Source organism: Silene latifolia, chromosome 11, assembly GCF_048544455.1.
Source record: "Silene latifolia isolate original U9 population chromosome 11, ASM4854445v1, whole genome shotgun sequence".
Classification (NCBI taxonomy): domain Eukaryota; kingdom Viridiplantae; phylum Streptophyta; class Magnoliopsida; order Caryophyllales; family Caryophyllaceae; genus Silene; species Silene latifolia.
This window is the reverse complement of record NC_133536.1, coordinates 115,548,432-115,565,907: the sequence shown is the minus strand read 5'-3', so window position 1 is coordinate 115,565,907 and position 17,476 is coordinate 115,548,432. Positions and strand designations below refer to the sequence as shown.

The 17,476-nt window shown below is 37.7% G+C and overlaps 1 protein-coding gene across 4 annotated transcripts; it reads left to right on the top strand.

Annotated features, from left to right (window-relative positions):
- The first annotated feature begins 1,583 nt into the window (after positions 1-1,583).
- On the top strand, positions 1,584-4,709 carry LOC141611869 (myb family transcription factor IPN2). Of its 4 annotated transcripts, none has more exons than XM_074430522.1 (6): positions 1,584-1,868; positions 1,952-2,028; positions 2,375-2,444; positions 2,706-2,772; positions 3,038-3,110; positions 3,691-4,709. In XM_074430522.1, the coding sequence occupies exons 1-6, from the start codon at positions 1,688-1,690 to the stop codon at positions 4,351-4,353; spliced, it is 1,131 nt and encodes a 376-aa protein (XP_074286623.1). In that variant the 5' UTR covers positions 1,584-1,687; the 3' UTR covers positions 4,354-4,709. The 4 variants fall into 4 exon arrangements, with proteins under 4 accessions (XP_074286623.1, XP_074286622.1, XP_074286621.1 ...); XM_074430521.1 differs by having other exon boundaries at positions 1,585-1,868; positions 2,375-2,435; positions 3,041-3,110; XM_074430520.1 differs by having other exon boundaries at positions 1,585-1,868; positions 2,375-2,435.
- Positions 4,710-17,476: the final 12,767 nt, after the last annotated feature.

The following is a 17,476-nucleotide window of genomic DNA, read 5'->3' as shown; positions in this document are numbered from 1 at the left end:
CGTATTATTAAAAATACGTCATATACAAAAATCGACTTAGTAATTCATAATTACTTGTACCAAAATATTTTACCAATTATAAATCACAATAACTTGTATTTATAATAATTCATTCAAATTTAATTGTTTCCTTAAACAATTATTTCATCTAAGTAGTGAAACAATTCAATTACCTAGACCGTATCTTATTTAATCAGATTATAATGAGATACGTAAATTTACTTCCAAAATTATCCGTCAATTATTTTTAATTAACTCGTAACATTATACGATTAATTAAATGATCAATTAAGAGTATTATCTTTTAGGTATGACCTAGGGGATCAACTGATCACCACCGTCGCACGACAGTATTGTCAAACTCTAGTCAGCCAATCATTACCGATATATGTTGACCATTTGACAGTAAAAAATACTTCCCAATCGTATTCTTTAAAATGAGACTTAAACATGTGATCATCATGATCAACAGTTGTGATCGCATTATTGTCGGAGGACACATATTCCAACACCGCTCGACTAACACTTACTTCATCGGACACCAGTAGATTTCCGGTACGTTTTAGTAGAAGGCAATTCCCCATCGCTGTTTATTTTGCGATGGCGATAAACAAGAGTCAAGGACAGTCTTTATCTTAGGTCAACATCTATCTTCCAAGACCAGTGTTTAGTCATGCCCAGCTTTATGTCGCACTTTCCAGGGTCACCCGAAATGAAGGCTTGAAAATTCTAATTTGTGATTCAGATATGCGCCCTTCTACTACGACTACTAATGTAGTCTATCATGAAATTTTTCAATTTTTAGAATAATTTGCAATGTTAAACTTGATTATTAAATTATATTTCTTTTATCGGGATGTAAAGTTTTTTATGTATGCAAATTTTATTTACAAGAGTAGAGTACGTTATTTCCTCATAAACCATTGCATGTGAACACGTATTTGTAACAAATTTAAACATTAATCATGTAGATCACTGATTTTGACCAACTAGATAAGTACAATAGTTTATATGCAAAAACAAAATATATATATATACATAAAAAAACATTAATACCGACCCAAATACATACCCAAGCAATTTTGCACGGGTTTAAAACTAGTAAAATTTTAAAACAGGCGCTCGCGCGGGATATTACCTAGTTTTGATTTAAAACCGAGTTGGAGAAAAACATTCACAAAATTCAGTCAATTTACCGTGTGGTATAAGAAGAAGATAGAAGAAACGTACTGCATGTGAAAAAGAGGAAAATCCCTTTGGCAGAGAAGGGGTTCCATGTAATAATAAGAGCATGATAACTCCAACCTTTTCCTTTTGCTCCTTAACAGTCGGATATTTACCTTTTTTGGCTACTCATAGCTTAATCTTTTGATAAGGTTGAACTTGTCCCACCCTTTTGCGAGAAAAAAAGTAATAATTAAAATTAAAACTAATACAGTACGTAGTAAGGGTTTTCCTGCTTTGTGAAGGCCATACCCTTAGAAAGAACGAGACATAAATAAATAAATAAATAAATAAATAAAAAAGAAAAAAAAAAAAAAAAAGGCAATTAGGACCAGCCCTTCCTTCAAAAACGCATCCTATTCTTCCACCATTTTGCATCGCATTTGTTCCTCTTGAATCTCCTAGTATTCTTGTAAGAGTAAGAGAGAGAAAGAAAGAAATTAAGGAAGAAGAAAAGAATATAATGTTCCACCCAAAGAAGCCTTCTTCTATGAACAACAACCCAAATGAAAGGTCTTCTTCTATGTGTGTTCAAAATGACTCTGGTCTCGTTCTCACCACCGACCCTAAGCCTCGTCTTCGTTGGACTGTTGAGCTTCATGAACGATTCGTCGACGCTGTTACTCAACTTGGCGGTCCAGATAGTATGTCTACTTACTACTTTCTATCTTTTACATATCTAATTTAGCTTCTATATTTTTATTTATTTATTAATGATATTCTGCAGAGGCTACTCCTAAGACTATTATGAGAGTTATGGGTGTCAAAGGTCTTACTTTGTATCACCTCAAGAGCCATCTCCAGGTTTGCTTCCTTCTTTTTCTAATCATGATTTCAAGCTTTTTCTTGTACTCCATATCTTTTTTCTTTGTATAAACATGCAATAGTAATTTAGCGCTTTAATTTACTTTGTTTTCTTGTCAATTGATTTTATGTTTTAATAATATTTTCTTTAAAGTTTAATTTTCTGTTATATCACTAGAAATTAATTAAATCAAATAGTAGTACTGCACCCTTTGGTTCTAGTTGCACTACACAAAGTACTGCTTAAATTTTCACTAAATTTACTAATTCATGATATATTTCTCGTTAATTCTAACCGTTTTTTTTTTTTTTTTTTTTTTTTTTTTTTTTTTTTATGTTCAAATAGAAATTTAGGCTCGGAAAGCAACCACATAAGGAATTCAATGATCACCCATCATTTAAGGATGGTAAGAGAGGTGACTAGGGCTTCTCATCTCTAATTTTTTTTTTTCTCGAACTCCAATTCTCGATTATATTCAAATATTTTATTATCGATCATACTCTCGTTGTCCTAATCATTCATTTTAATTTTATTAAGATTGTCTTCATAAAAAAACATGAACGGTTGACTGGGATACAGAGAGAGTTAAATTTTAGTATAGTTTTAGAATTATTTTATTTTATCTAGTTTTTGATCTTTGTTTTTTTTCGTTTTGTGGGTTAATTTGGCGCTATAGCATCTGGGTTGGAGTTACAACGAAACAATGCTTCCTCGTCGGGATTGATGGGCCGTAGTATGAACGAGTATGTTTATTTCATCTATGATTCTTTGCCGAGAGTTTAAATCTCATTTGAAATTAAACATGACTTTAATAAGGCAACTTCTCAAGGAAGTAACCTTGATTTGTTTAAGAAGCACCTTATTCTCCCCCCATAAATTTCTTTATAAGGCATCTTCTTTTCACTTTCTTCTTTTGTTTTTCAAAAGTTATTAACTGCAGCTAGCTAGCTAATTAGTTATATATAATCTTGATCTCTTATGTTTTTTACGTGTTTTGTAAAACTCTAGCAGCAACGTCCACATTACTGATGCTATCAGGATGCAAATGGAGGTTCAGAGGAGACTTCAAGAACAGCTTGAGGTGACACAAAACTTCATTAATATATAGTACCATTTTTGGTAAACAGAAACATCAGGAGTAAATAGTCAATAATTATACATACTTGTTTTACAAATTCTAGAATAAAATGATTTCACACCGTGAGACGGTCAATTTTTATAAAAGTTTATGAATTTAGTGCTAATAAATAATGAATTGTCTAGTATTTTAATGGGACTGTCTTACAGTGTTAGGCCGTCTCACACAAGAAATAATGTAATTGTGTATATGCAAAAGGGTTTGTTGCCATGTTTGCCTTATCGGTACCATTTTTTGGACCCCCCCCCTTGCTTGCTGAGCTATAGCTTATATCTGCTGTATACGTGCATGGATAATAATAGTGAAGGTCTCTTGGACACTCCTATTAACTTAAGTCTTTTATGTGTACCTTAAACATTCTGAAATTTTTTATTAATCAATATTACAAGTCATCAACTTTTTATCGATGAAATTTAAAAACAAACGCATACAAATTCAACTGGGTTTGATTTCACTATTGAACAGACTTAAGGGATTAAATTAAAGGTGCATGAGCTGTAATAACTGTGAAATGTTATGGCAGGTACAAAGGCATCTTCAAATGAGGATTGAGGCACAAGGAAAGTACATGCAAAACATTTTAGAGAAAGCCTGCCAAACACTGGCAGGGGAAGCCAACATGACACCAGCTTCAGCAAGTTATAAAGGCAACAACAATATCCATGGAAACTCTTCTCCTATTGCTGATCATTTTGGTGGATCAATGAAAGAATTCGGACCGTCACCTCCTCCAATGAATTTCCCATCTCTTCAAGACCTTAACATCTATGGTGGAGATCAACTTGATGTTCACCAAAATATGGACCGACCATCTTTTGAGAATTTCATGCAAGCTCCTAATGACAATCTTCCTTTAGGGAAGAAGAGGCCAAATTTGTATAATAATAACAATAACGGTAAGTGCCCTTTAATTTGGGCCGATGACCTTCGTTTACAAGAACTTGGACATCAAGATCATCAAGATCCATTCAAAGGAGATATACAAATTGGACCGCCGAGCATTGATCAAGGTACTGAACATCAAATTGATTCCATTTCTGAAATCTACGACTCTAAGCCGATTTTGTCAACTGATCACGGCGTGGGAGATCAAAAGAAATTTGATGCTTCACAAAAGTTAGATAGGCCTTCTCCAAGGCATACGCCAATTGGAGCTATGTCAGGAAGAAGCTCACCTTATGGTTGATTTTGGAATGCTTCCAACTTCCAAGGATTAACCATACTTTAACATAGCTCTATTCTTTCTTGTTGTAGCTACAATTATAGGCTTTTACGTATCGGTCTTCCGAAAAATATTGTCATAATACCATGCACTCGAGAGTTGTTCGCTTTTTTTTCTTTTTTTTTTTTTTGGGCCCGGTTTTGCTCATGTAGTTAGATGTTTAATCAATTTCAAGGGATTGGAAACTTAAAGAATGCTACGGAGTCTGTTTGACTATATAATGGTTTTTTATTCTCTGTACAAATACTTCGCATTTGTATAGGTTGACATCTTGGGTCTGCCTTGTAGATTTCAATGAGGTTACTTGTGCTTTGGAAAAATTGTGGGTAGTGGAAAAATTAAGTTAAGTTGTTTGTTTACTTCATCTATGAACTCGGGAATTTTATTGATATTGGATTCTTTGGGCCTATATTCAGGTGGACTAATCGCATACGCTCTAACCTATTTTTGGGAGTCTTGACCGGGTGTGGCCTGGGTTATTCAATTGTGGCTTGACCAATACCCCAACACCCATAACCATCATCTCACCCACCTGTCTTCTAACCACTGCTCTTTCATTCTTAGATCCTCCCTGAACCTTAAGAGCATGTTTGGATTGAGTGATTTGGAGGGAAAATAAAGTGAGGGAAAGTAGGAGATTTAAAATCCCTTGTTTGGATAACAAATGAGGGTGGAGGAAAATAGAGAGGAAGAAAGATTTGGAGGGATCCAATTTCCCTCCTCCAAGCCTAATCAAAATCTTTTCACAATAAGTAAGATTTGGAGGGAAATTGTATCCAAACACTGACCCTCCATTCCCCCCCTCCCTTTCCCTTCTCTCCTTCCCCCTCCATCCCCTCCCTTTCCCTCCATTTTTGTTATCCAAACACACCATAAGTCTTTTAAGTTCAAATCCTTTTAATTTGACTTTTTGACCCTAGTTTCCTCCCCCTCATCTCCTAATTGACCTGGCCTGCTGTAGATACTCAGTTTCTTCACCTTCCAAAAAACATACTATGATGATAGGACTACAACATGTTTTGATAAGCGTGTATGGATTGGCTATATATGAGACTGTTTAATGCGATGCTCAAACATGAAAAATAATTCCAAAAGTGGTTTTCTAACTTCATTTGTTTTAAACAACAGTATTCACAGTTAAAATCGAATTCGGACCCAAAACCGACTCATCAGAAACCCGCAACCCGAGTCAACCCGAGTCTCGAACATAAAAATAATGGCATAAATGGTTTTATCACGTCATTTGCATTAAAATAACACTATTTAGAGTTAAAACCAACTCTGTGTCCAAAACCGATTGAAAACTCAAATCCCGACTCAACACGAGTGAAACCCAAGTCAAGCATGCAAAACCTCCCCAAAAAAAATCTAAACATCATTCCACAACCATCTTACACAACATGATAGTAGACACAACAGATCACACCAACCAAACAAGGCATAGAACAAAGGCCACGACCCAACTTGAAAAGCACATGACCTCATTGGTGTGCAGGGTGGCTCACGCCCCTTTTGGCCTACTCCTTAACCAGCAAGCAAACTTAACCGACTTACCACATCACATTTCTCTATAAATATCCCCTCATACGCATCTCTTCAGGCTACGCGAGAGTCAACCTCCCCCCTCCCTCCCACATCTCCCTTAAAATTGTAGACCTCGACTTCCTAAGTCAAAAATCGACACGTGTTTGAGACCTACCGATCTAAGACGCAAGCATTAGACATTTGTTTGGTACCGTCGCCGTTGCATTTGGCCGACCAATTTGACCAACTCAACACCTTAATCATCATGTTTTCAAACAACATCTTTTCAAAACAAAATTCTTTTTTTAAGGCATTCTTTTAAACTTATGTTGATACCGAGTGAACGCATAACGAGAAAACTGCTTCAATAGTCGTCTGCCTCGCAAACAGCATAACATGTAAGCTTCAGGATATAAACAACTCACTGATTTCATGTATTTATTGTTTTAATGACTTTATAAACATGAATAATGCATAACACGATTTAAAACATGGAAAGATCGAGACAAAACCAAGTTTTGGCCTGAGGTAGAAGCTCTTTGTCATGCAAAGAGACCCGCGCCCCTTGTGGCTTCTTAGGTCAAAACTCAAATGTATTTGATTTCGTCTTCCTTTAACAATTTCTTTATTTTTATTTATTTTCTTTCATGGTTTTACCTTTATTTTCTAAACCTCTTACAACCTTTTGACCATTGTCAAAATCATCCTTGATTCTTTATACCATGGCGGTTTACTTCGTGACACGATGATATTTGTTGGTTAATTATAAATTAATGGGTATTTAAACAACCTTTCCTTTTACTAATCATTTTTCTCATTTATTTACATGACAAAAGAGACCAAGTGAAGTAATCAAAAGAACATGTTCTCAAGATAACTACACGAGGAGAACAAAAGAAGGTTTTGGAATAAGAATGACTAATGTAAAGTCTTAACAAGAGTTTTGACTAGTTTATGAACAACATTTGACCAATAGTTTCAATATTGATATTTACTTAAGAGCCTAAATGACAAATCTCGACTAATTACAAAGCAATGAACTTAACATAATTAGTTCATATCAAACATTTCTCTTTCACTTTTACTTCATTTTTTTTTTCATAGTCATCTTGACCATATCATATGTCATCCTTGGTTAACATATACTCCATGTCGATTTAACTCGAGTACGGTGATGAAACGGTCAAGCATACATCTTTTACACTTTTATTTTACAAACTATTCATGTCAAGCATGCAATTCCAAGCTCGACATGGAACATTACCAACATAATGGTTATTATTCCGAGTCTTGCATATTGTATACAAAAACAATAATACAAAAGATGTTTGGACAACCTTTTCAACAAAAGCAGTTTTAACAACCTTTTAAACATCCAGGAGATGCCCCTTGGATCGCCATATGGCTCGCACCCTAAGTTTTCTCATGTTTCCATTTTTAATAAATCAGGGCAGAGCCCTTTGCAAAGCCATATGGCTCGCGCCCTTATGGGTTGCCTGATACTGTTCTGTAACTCCTTTCGCACTTGTCTAGGACAATCTCGATTACTGTTAATCCGAATGCATCACGGATTAGATTGACAAGTTAACAGTCTGTTACACATTTTATATTTTTATTATTTTATCCTTTTATCTTTTCATTTTAACAATAAATGAATCATGTTAAACACCTTAATATGAACTTAGTAAATGGATGTTTAATTTCTGTTTTCACATGAAAATAAATCTAAATCCATCTCACAGTGACCGAAACAGCCATGGGGGCTATGCTCGCACAAACTATAGCAAAAGAAGTAAGAGGTATTTACTACCTTAGTAAGAAGTTCTTAGAATATGAGTGCAAGTACACTCCTCTCGAAAAAACATGCCTCGCTCTTGTGTGGGCAACAAAGAAGTTACGCCATTACATACTTAGCTACTCTGTCAAGGTATATTCCAAAATGGACCCTGTCAAATACCTCTTCGAGAAACCCGTTCTCAATGGTCGCTTGGCAAGATGGACCCTAATGCTCTCAGAGTTCGACCTCAAATATGTACCTCTGATGGTTATAAAGGGGCGAGCCGTTGTCGAATTCTTCGCCGATAATCCTGTCAACGACACCCAAACGGTAGACATATGGTCATTCCCAGACGAGGACATACTACAAACTAATGTAGACTCCTGGGACCATTATTTTGATGGAGCATCGAACCTAAGAGGATTTGGAATAGGAGTGTTGCTCATTTCTCCTGAAGCATACACCACTCTCTGTCAAACTCGACTTCGAGGTGACAAATAACGCAGCAGAGTATGAAGCTTGCCTCATTGGGCTACAAGCGGCAGTAAGCTTAGGCATCAAGAATCTTCGAGTTCACGGAGACTCATCCTTGATCATCAACCAAATTACTGGATCTTGGAAGATTCAAAGTGAAAGTCTAGCACCCTATCAGGCTAGGATAGATCAAGTTGCCCAATTCTTCGACCAAGTCACCTATCTGCACCTACCTCGTGAAGAGAATCAATTTGCAGACGCTCTTGCAAAACTTGCATCTTTGATTAATATGCCAGACGACATGGTGGAAATGCCTCTATGCATTTAACGACGGTCAGAACCTGCCTATGTGCACGAGATTACAGATGAGGAAGAAAATCCAGGGGAACCTTGTGTTGGGGTTGGTGTCCTTAACAGTTAGTGCAAGGACTTATAAACCTCTAAAAGGATCAAAGGGCATACTTTGGTATTATTATCAGTTGATCCACGTTTATCAATAACGGTTGGCTTGCTAGATAAGTTTGACGTTATTGTCATACAGATGGCGGTGATCAACTGGTCCCTAAAAGTCACACCTATAGGATACGTTCGAGAGATGTGACGGTATGAAAATACTGTCATGTAGATGCCAAAATTGACTAACCAGTTAGTCCGAGTTATTTGACTAGTAATTAGTCAAATATGTGATGTTGAGATATTATATTTAATACGGATTAAATATCATGGGCTAAGGCGAATTAACCAGTTAATTCGTAAAATTAAATATAAGCGATTTATATTTAAATGTATATTGAATATAATTATACAATACTGTTTTGTCGGACACGTATTAATAATTCAGCTAACCCGTATTATTAGCTGATGCCTTAATTTCCGATAACCGATAACAGTTTATAATCAGACCGTGTCATATACATTTAGGATTTCGGATCGTACCATGAGTTAAAAATAAGAGAAAGTGGAAAGCCCACTCTCCCCATGAGAAACTCACGGCCGAACCATACAAAGAGGGAGTCTCTCCTCTTTGTAACCTAATCGTCATTTGCCAAAACAAATTAGGGTTTTGGAGACATTTTCTCTCTGAAACTGAGATCTCACATCTCGAGAAAAACTCACATCAGTTCTCCCAATATTGCAAGGCAATCGGAGAACACTGTTCTAGCACAAGGGCATATCTCGGACAAGTCTTGGGTGCAACGATTAGGAGGAAATCTGCTTTGATTTCTGTTCTTTACGCCGCAATTTAAAGGACCCGAGGTTATTTCTTGTTCCTTATCGTTTCTATTGTTTTTATGTTTTATGACGATATTCGCATGTTTAAATTTACGTTATAGTCCTGCAATTTAAGGGTAGTATACGGATATTAACCCACAAGTGGTATCAGAGCGAGGCCACGTGAATTTTTCATGTGTTTTTCATAAAACGCGTTTTTGAAACGATGATTTTCTCGCTTTCAAAACCGTGCCTAGTATACACGGCAGAAATTTTTTTTAAACCGTGTCATGTATTACACGGTAATTTCATCATCTTGTTTTTGCATATTGTTGTTTTATACAGAAATTATAACAATATGTCATGTTTTTGTCAATTGTTAAAATTGATTATATGCGTTTTTGATCAAAATTGTTTTGGTTTTGTATCATAAAACTTGTTTCACGAGGGTTTGGAATTTTTCAGAATTTCTTGTACTCGATCGAACAATATTTCCATCGATCGAGTGTTTTTTCTGCTTGTTTTTTGCTCGATCGAGTCCCTGTTGTACTCGATCGACCCCGTGTCAAAAACCTTTTTCTCGATCGAGTCCCTGTTGTACTCGATCGACCCCCTTCTAAACCCTGCTGCTCGATCGAGTTGTCCTCGTACTCGATCGAGTAGTTTTGCTGATATAGGTATTCGATCGACCACCAGTTTAGTCGATCGAGCACCTCCTGATTAGCATACCTCTCGATCGACTTGCAGTTCAGTCGATCGAGCCCTCCTGTCCCTCGATCGAGTACTCCCTGATTAGCATACCCCTCGATCGACTTGCAGTTCAGTCGATCGAGCCCTTTAGTTCCTCGATCGAGCACTTATGTCCCTGGATCGAGGGATTTTGTCTTTAACAGCTTTGAAAATTTGTTTCTTTTGATTTAAATTTTCTTTTGGCTTCAATATGTACTTTATACGGATATAGTACACTCGCTATGATTGTGAAACGGTTCACACACGTACCATTAAGTTATTTTAAAGCGTTTTTAAAGTAACGGATTGTAATGGATTAAAATTAAATGATAGAAGCGGTTTTATCACATGAATTTTAATCATTAAAAGGTGGTTTGGATAAATTTAACATAATTACGGAATTATGTCACGAATGAATTTGTTTTTAGTTGATGCATTTTTATTTATCGTTTTGTTGAATGCCGTGAATGCCATTTTAATTACGTATTTAATTTTTACAATCAATTGTAACTTAGTGTGGCCTTAGTAGAACGTGTTACCGTAATGATGGAACACGGTCTTGGTTGTATTTTGAGATCTTGCATCTCCGTTTTGGATTTTTCACTTGTAATTACAGTTTTAATTAGAATGTAAATAGGTTTATATTTTGTAATTTTAAATTGTAATTTTTGAGAAGACCAAAGATGGAGACCGGATGCTCACTCCCGCTACTTGGATCAAGATGGAACATCAAGACAAGCTTTTCGGGTCCAACGGTGGATTCCAAAGTTGTATCTTGTTCTTATACTAGGATAGGCCACACTAGGAATTTTTTATTTACGTATCGCATTCCTTTATTTATTTTTATGCAACGATAATATGCATCATATTCCGCCTAAAAACCAAACCACCTATAATTTATTGCATGAAAACTGACACATATAGAGGTCACGAGTTAGTTTTCATTGACATTCTCATGTCACACGTTTTTAAGCCATCTTCCAAATGAATTCATTCACGACAGACGCTAGTTATTCGTTCACTTAAAATGAATTATAATTTTGTTGATGGGATCTTCCTCGTATAAACTAAAATTGAGAACGGTCTTTATAGGTCAAACTCCAATGAGTCCCTTCTTCGTCGGTAGGCATACTATGACCCCTTCTACGTCGGGTAAGTTGGAACCGATTGACCTATTTTATCTCAACACTGTGGTCACTCGTACGATCCTGTGACTATGGTGGACTATAGATAGGATTTACGGAAATCTATCGACCAAGAGTTCTTCCGGAAGAATTAGCTAAACAGTTGGCTTATCAATTTACAGAAATTGAGTCTTGGGATCACTTGTATCATTCTTGAGGGAGATCAATTATGCAAGTGCGAGAGTCTACATGTTTAAAATGAATTTTAAAATAGACTTAAATCACCTCGATGAGTTGCTTATTTCGTTTTGTTTTTCTTTCTTTTTCAGTGTAGATCACGTTTTTTACTGCTAAAACAACTAATGGCTGGTTCAAGTGATAACCCAATGCCAAGTGCCACATTGGATCGTGAGTCCTGGCTTAGGATCTTCATGAGTCAGATGAATCAGTCTACTCGACTGAAGAATGATGGATCCAACTTCGCGGATCGGGAGGCAAATTACGGAATGCTGCGCCGCCGACGAAAGCTCAAATATCTGCTTGAGCCCATGCCGTTAAACCCAGGCCCCACGGCTGGAATCAACGAAATCAACAAGTATAACGATTTCGCTTTAGAAGCGGGTGCGGTAAAGAACGTACTTATTTTTGCAATGGAACCCAATTTGCAGAAACGCTTCATAGCCCAAGGTGCAAACAAGATTTTCACCACGCTCACTAAGGAATTCTCGAAAGCACCGAGAATCGTGACCTATGAGCATACCACTCGCTTCTTTGATGCGAGACTCCGAAAGGGCCAACCGGTTAGCCCACACATTCTCGCATGATTGAGAATGTCGAGAAGTGAGACCTTTAACTGTAACATCAGCGAGAACATTGTTATCGACCGCATGCTTCACTCACTCCACGATGGTTTTTCGCAATTTAGAGCGAATTACTATATGAATGATTTGAAGAAAACTCCCCATGAACTGCACTCCCTCCTCGTACAGACCGAGAAGGACATGAAGTTCAGTGATACCTACAAGTCGACTTACTTTCCCCCTAATCACTTCTATGCATTGTCTAACAAGACTCGAGTTGGTTTATATCTTATAAGTCAAGTTGAATAGATAAGAGATGGTTGTAAATGCAAGGATTCGTAGGCTTAGCATTTCATCAAACATAACATGTGCATAGGTTGACATCACAACAAGCAAGCAAATTAATTATGTGAGCATATTAGATTAAGCATGAATCAATCCCCATGTTGGTTTCCCTAATTACCCATTAATCTTAGCTAAGAGACTACTCACTCATTATCAAGTTTAGCATGCTAACAAGGTTGTCAATCATATTAACAAGGCAAAACATGATGAACAAGTAAGAAAGATTAACAATAATTAAAACAAGGATTAAGGGAGTTATACCTATGGAGATTCCAAAATAATAATGCAAAGGATAATAGAAGTACTTGATGATTGATAGAAGGTTGTCAATCTCCCAATAAGCCCAAATGATCTTCTAATTACCCAATAATAAACTTGAATTACTCAATAATAAACTTGAACAATAATTAAAGGAAAGATTAATGTGTGATTTGTGTAAAGATTAAAGAGTAATCTATTCTAATCTACTCCTAATGAAAGCTTAACCTAATCTAAAGAAGGATTGAATTAATCTAATGAAAACTTTTTTGGTTTGATTATTACAAATGGGGTATATATAATAGAGCATCATTTGGTTACGCAAGGGTAAAATAGTAAATAACAATGCTAAATGTTGGGTAGGGAATCGCTCCTCTCAGAAAAGATGCCGGTCTCCATTTAGCTAGTCTTGGATAAATATGCGCATCTTTCATGGAGGGAAGAAGAGGACGTACGGGCCTGTAAGAGAATCCGGGCATCCAAGGGGTCGGGACGGGCGGATTGTTGCTTGGACGGGCGGATTGGTGCGTGGTTGGACGGGCGTCCCTATGGCAAAGACGCTCGGAATCCTGAAGTGTTTTTCTTCATTCTTGTCTGTCAAACAATCCGAGCGTCTTGAAGGGAAGATGCTCGTCCTGCAGGAGACGAGCGGATTGGGTCTCGGGACGAGCGGATTGGCGGACAGCTTCTCTGTTTGAGCTCGGATTGTAAAACGGACGTCATTTTCTCATCCGAGCTCCTATTGGAGTGATTCAAAAGCCTAGATCACTTTATTTTCGACGCCGTTCCATCTAGCATACTTTTAGAGCTAAAGGAGCAACCCTTGGTTCGGTTCCGAGCAATTTCTTCTTGCATTGACTTCCTTCTCGTCATCCTTGCTTTAACCCTATGATCCTTCTATATACTCTTTATTCCTACATACTTGGCCATCATTCTCGCCTCCTCTTCATACGAGTCCATCAAATATCGTCAACAAGCTTCCAAATATGCATGAAAGACGGGAATTTTCGCCTAATTACCTTCTTTTCTACAAAACATACGAAATGCACTAGGAAAGCAAAATAGAAAGCATTTGACGGATAAAATGACTATGGAATGATATAATAGTATGCAAAACAGGCTCAATTAGGGGACTAAATGTGCGTAAATATAAGTCACATCAAATATCCCCAAACCGAACCTTTACTCGTCCCGAGTAAAGAGGTGACAAAAACTAGGACCCTTATTCAAACTAACCTATACTAATATAGCCGATGTGAGACAATTAGCGGGTCTCACTCCGCCCCTTCAACTCACAACAAGACAACCATGAGGTAGGATGCTTTCTTACAAGGCAAGGTGGGTCTTGCCAAAATGGCGACACATCCAAACATTAAAGCACACAAAATCAAGTAATGGATACATCTACAAAAGAATAGCAACTTTCCTCATCTAAGTGGCGAAAATTATCTACAAGGGAAGCAATTCAAGGGTAAACACTCCTTCATAGATGCAATTTCTTCAAACTACTAAGCCTAGAAGGATACCAACAAATTACCTCCACGTTGTGTCAATCTAGGGTACCTTTGTCCTCAATCGTTAAATGTTTTTGTCAAGAATAGACTCCTTATGGTGTTAGAAATACTGGAGGATCGCGGAATTCCCCCTCTTGCCTAGACAAGAAGAAGGGTTGTCCCCTCTCTACCATGAGCAAAAGTGGATACGATGGATAAAGGGATCGATAGAATTTTGAGTTTCATTTGGGAGTTTACTTTTGTTGTTGTTTTTCCCCCCAAATTTCTTGTGGCATATAACATTTGAGAACACTTTCTTTTTGCCATTTCTTTTGATTTTTGGCATTTCAATACTTGACAACTTTTCAACTTTTGCATTTTTCTTTTGAACATTTTCAAAGTCACCCCAATTAGAAACGAGGGTGCCTTATATTTGAATCATAGGAGTTTTCATTTTTGTTACTTCTCTTTTCTTTTGATGCAATTTTGCAAACTTTTTCTTTTCTTTTCTTTTCTTTTCTTTTCTTGAACTCAAATTTGAATAATTTTTGTTTGTGCCCATTCCCTTTGATGACAAAATGTGGTAGAACATGGATGAATGATGGTTGCATGGTTTCAAGGGTCACCTTGGAATAAACGGTAGCCAAGGAGTTATCACACCACAAGGTACTTGTAACACCCCGGTTTATAAAAGAAGTCTTCGTCAAGACATTCCCTAATAAAACGGACTGTTACCATCTCGGTTTCCCGAGGTAGTGAATAACAAATTAAACTCCAAGGCAATTTATGTAATTATTTTAACTCAATTATTACAAAACCTCTTCTACGTCAAATTACAAGAATTAATATAAATAAAAGTGAAAGTCTTCTACATGATGATCTAGCTACTAAGTCGTCTGATCCAGTGTCTCACGCCCATCAAGCTCCCGTCCTATCTCTTAACCTGTCAAGTCTGCTCCCCATTAAAAGGTTCATCACAGGTGATCACGAATACACAGGGTCAACCACGAGGTTGAGTAGGGAAAACAATAAACAATAAAATATGATATGCATGATACTCCGCCACCTCCATCTCCATCTCAACTCATCACACACATCTCATACCCCGAGACGCCCAGCCATACCGATCCCCGGTAGACTATATATCGACCGAAGCCGATCTGCCAGCTCGCAGCTGAGGACACCAGGGCAAGTCCTGCAGAACCCGCCTGGGCCTTATCACAACATCACATCGTATCTCAACATTGTCACTACCACATCATCCTCCAACTCCAATGCATATGAAATGCTCAACAGTAATTAATGCAATGCAATATGTATATAAATCACTGAACTGATGAATCATAAAGTCATGCCAGTTACCCGATGTTGTGATATCATACTCAATACGATCAAATCAGTCAATCACCTTTCCGAATATAAATGATAACGTAAATCAACAACCATGAAACAGTCAACACAATTTGACAACAACGATAATCAGTCAAGTGTATTTCCCTACCTCAAAGTGCCAGCAATTCCAATTAAGCAGTTAAGCAGTCCAGAAAGTAAAGCAATGAATTTGACAATCGACCCTTCACGAATCCGTCACCTAGAACAATTATAATATTTATAATTACTAACTACTAAATATAGAAATCTCCCAAAATAGAAACTTTCCCGATATAGTAACTTTCCATTTTAACCAGTCCCGACTCAAAGTCCATCTCTAATTATTTAAACGACTCGGGGATTAAATTAAATAAATTATATGATAAATAAAAGATTAAACGAATTATATGATTTAAGAAATACCCGAATCAACTTTAAACAATTCAAACATCCCGACTCAAACCCGTCTTTAATTATGTTAATGCACTCGGGAATTAATTAATTAATTTAGAATACGACCCATTACGAAATATAACGATTAAATTATGAAAAACCCGTTTCAAAACCAAAACAGCCCGTCATCAACACTACCCCCTTCACACGCACCCACTCTCCTCACACGCCACCTATACCACCACGACAACCACCAGTCGTGGTCCCCACTTCAACCCAGCCACCAACAACCACCGCCACTGGGGTCGACTGCCGCCGGCGGTTCAAACCAAGGCCGCCATTTGGCCTGGTTCACCACCACGCATCACCAAACACCTCTCGTTCTCAACCTGCCACCACCGCAACTATTAACTAACCCCTGCCCAAACTACCACCGGCTTACTCGCCGTCAACCCACGAACCCAGACGACATGGCGCCACCGTTTCGACCTCCCCCTAGTCCACGGTGGCGCCACCCCAAATCTAATCACTCAAACTCGCCTGAAAACGCACCATTTAGCCCGTTTGCCACCCTTGTCGCTGCCACCTATTTCAGCCACCACCACCACCTAAAGCCAACATAACCACCACCATTTCACTCGTCCCCTACCACTCTACTCCTATACCCTGTCAACAACCCCCATAAACTCCCCTATCAGACACGACACAACCACCAAAACCCCGACATAAACAATGAAAAACAGAGGAGGGGTTGAACTCTTACCATTTCTGCCGCCACAGCCGCCACCAGGGTTACCACCGGACGTCGACAACCACCCCTAGATCTTCCTTGCTGCGCCGACAACACACACGGCCACTCTCTCTCTCTCTCTAACCGTGAGGGTTGATGTTTGAGCTGAAGAAAAGGGAGGCGGGTTGAGGGAGGCGGGTTGAGGGAGGTTAGGGTATATTAGGTTTAGGGTTTAGGGTTAAATAGGGTTAGGGTTATTGGGCTGGACATGTTATTGGGCCAGCACAAATGGGTCGATGTTTAATTGTTTAGCTCACCTTTCGAATTCAATATAAACCCGTCTTAATTAACTTACGATAGTTTAGCGTAATTATCGACTCACCATTAACCCGACTTAATTAGCAACATAAAATGTATAATAAATAATATTTAATAATATCCATTTAATTTATTATATAAAAATACGGGGTATTACAGTCTTCCCCCCTTAAAATGAACTTCGCCCCGAAGTTCGCTCCCATACTCAAACCTCAAAAGGGTATTGCCTATCGTACATACGGACGTCACGCATTCCTAACACGGTTAACACACACTTGACACATCAATTAAACATACAAACACGAAATGTTACATTCTTCCCTCCTAAAAATAAACTTCGTCCCGAAGTTTAGCTCGTCATTACTTAACCAATTAACTATAACTAATAACTACCTGAGAACACAAATGTATAACAACTAAATAATCACCTGAGAACACCGTCATCTTCCATCTAAAATCCGATCTCAAACTCAATCAAGTCAATAACCATGGTCGCACCGGACCGCAAACGTAACTCGGCACAAAGGCCCCACAACTCA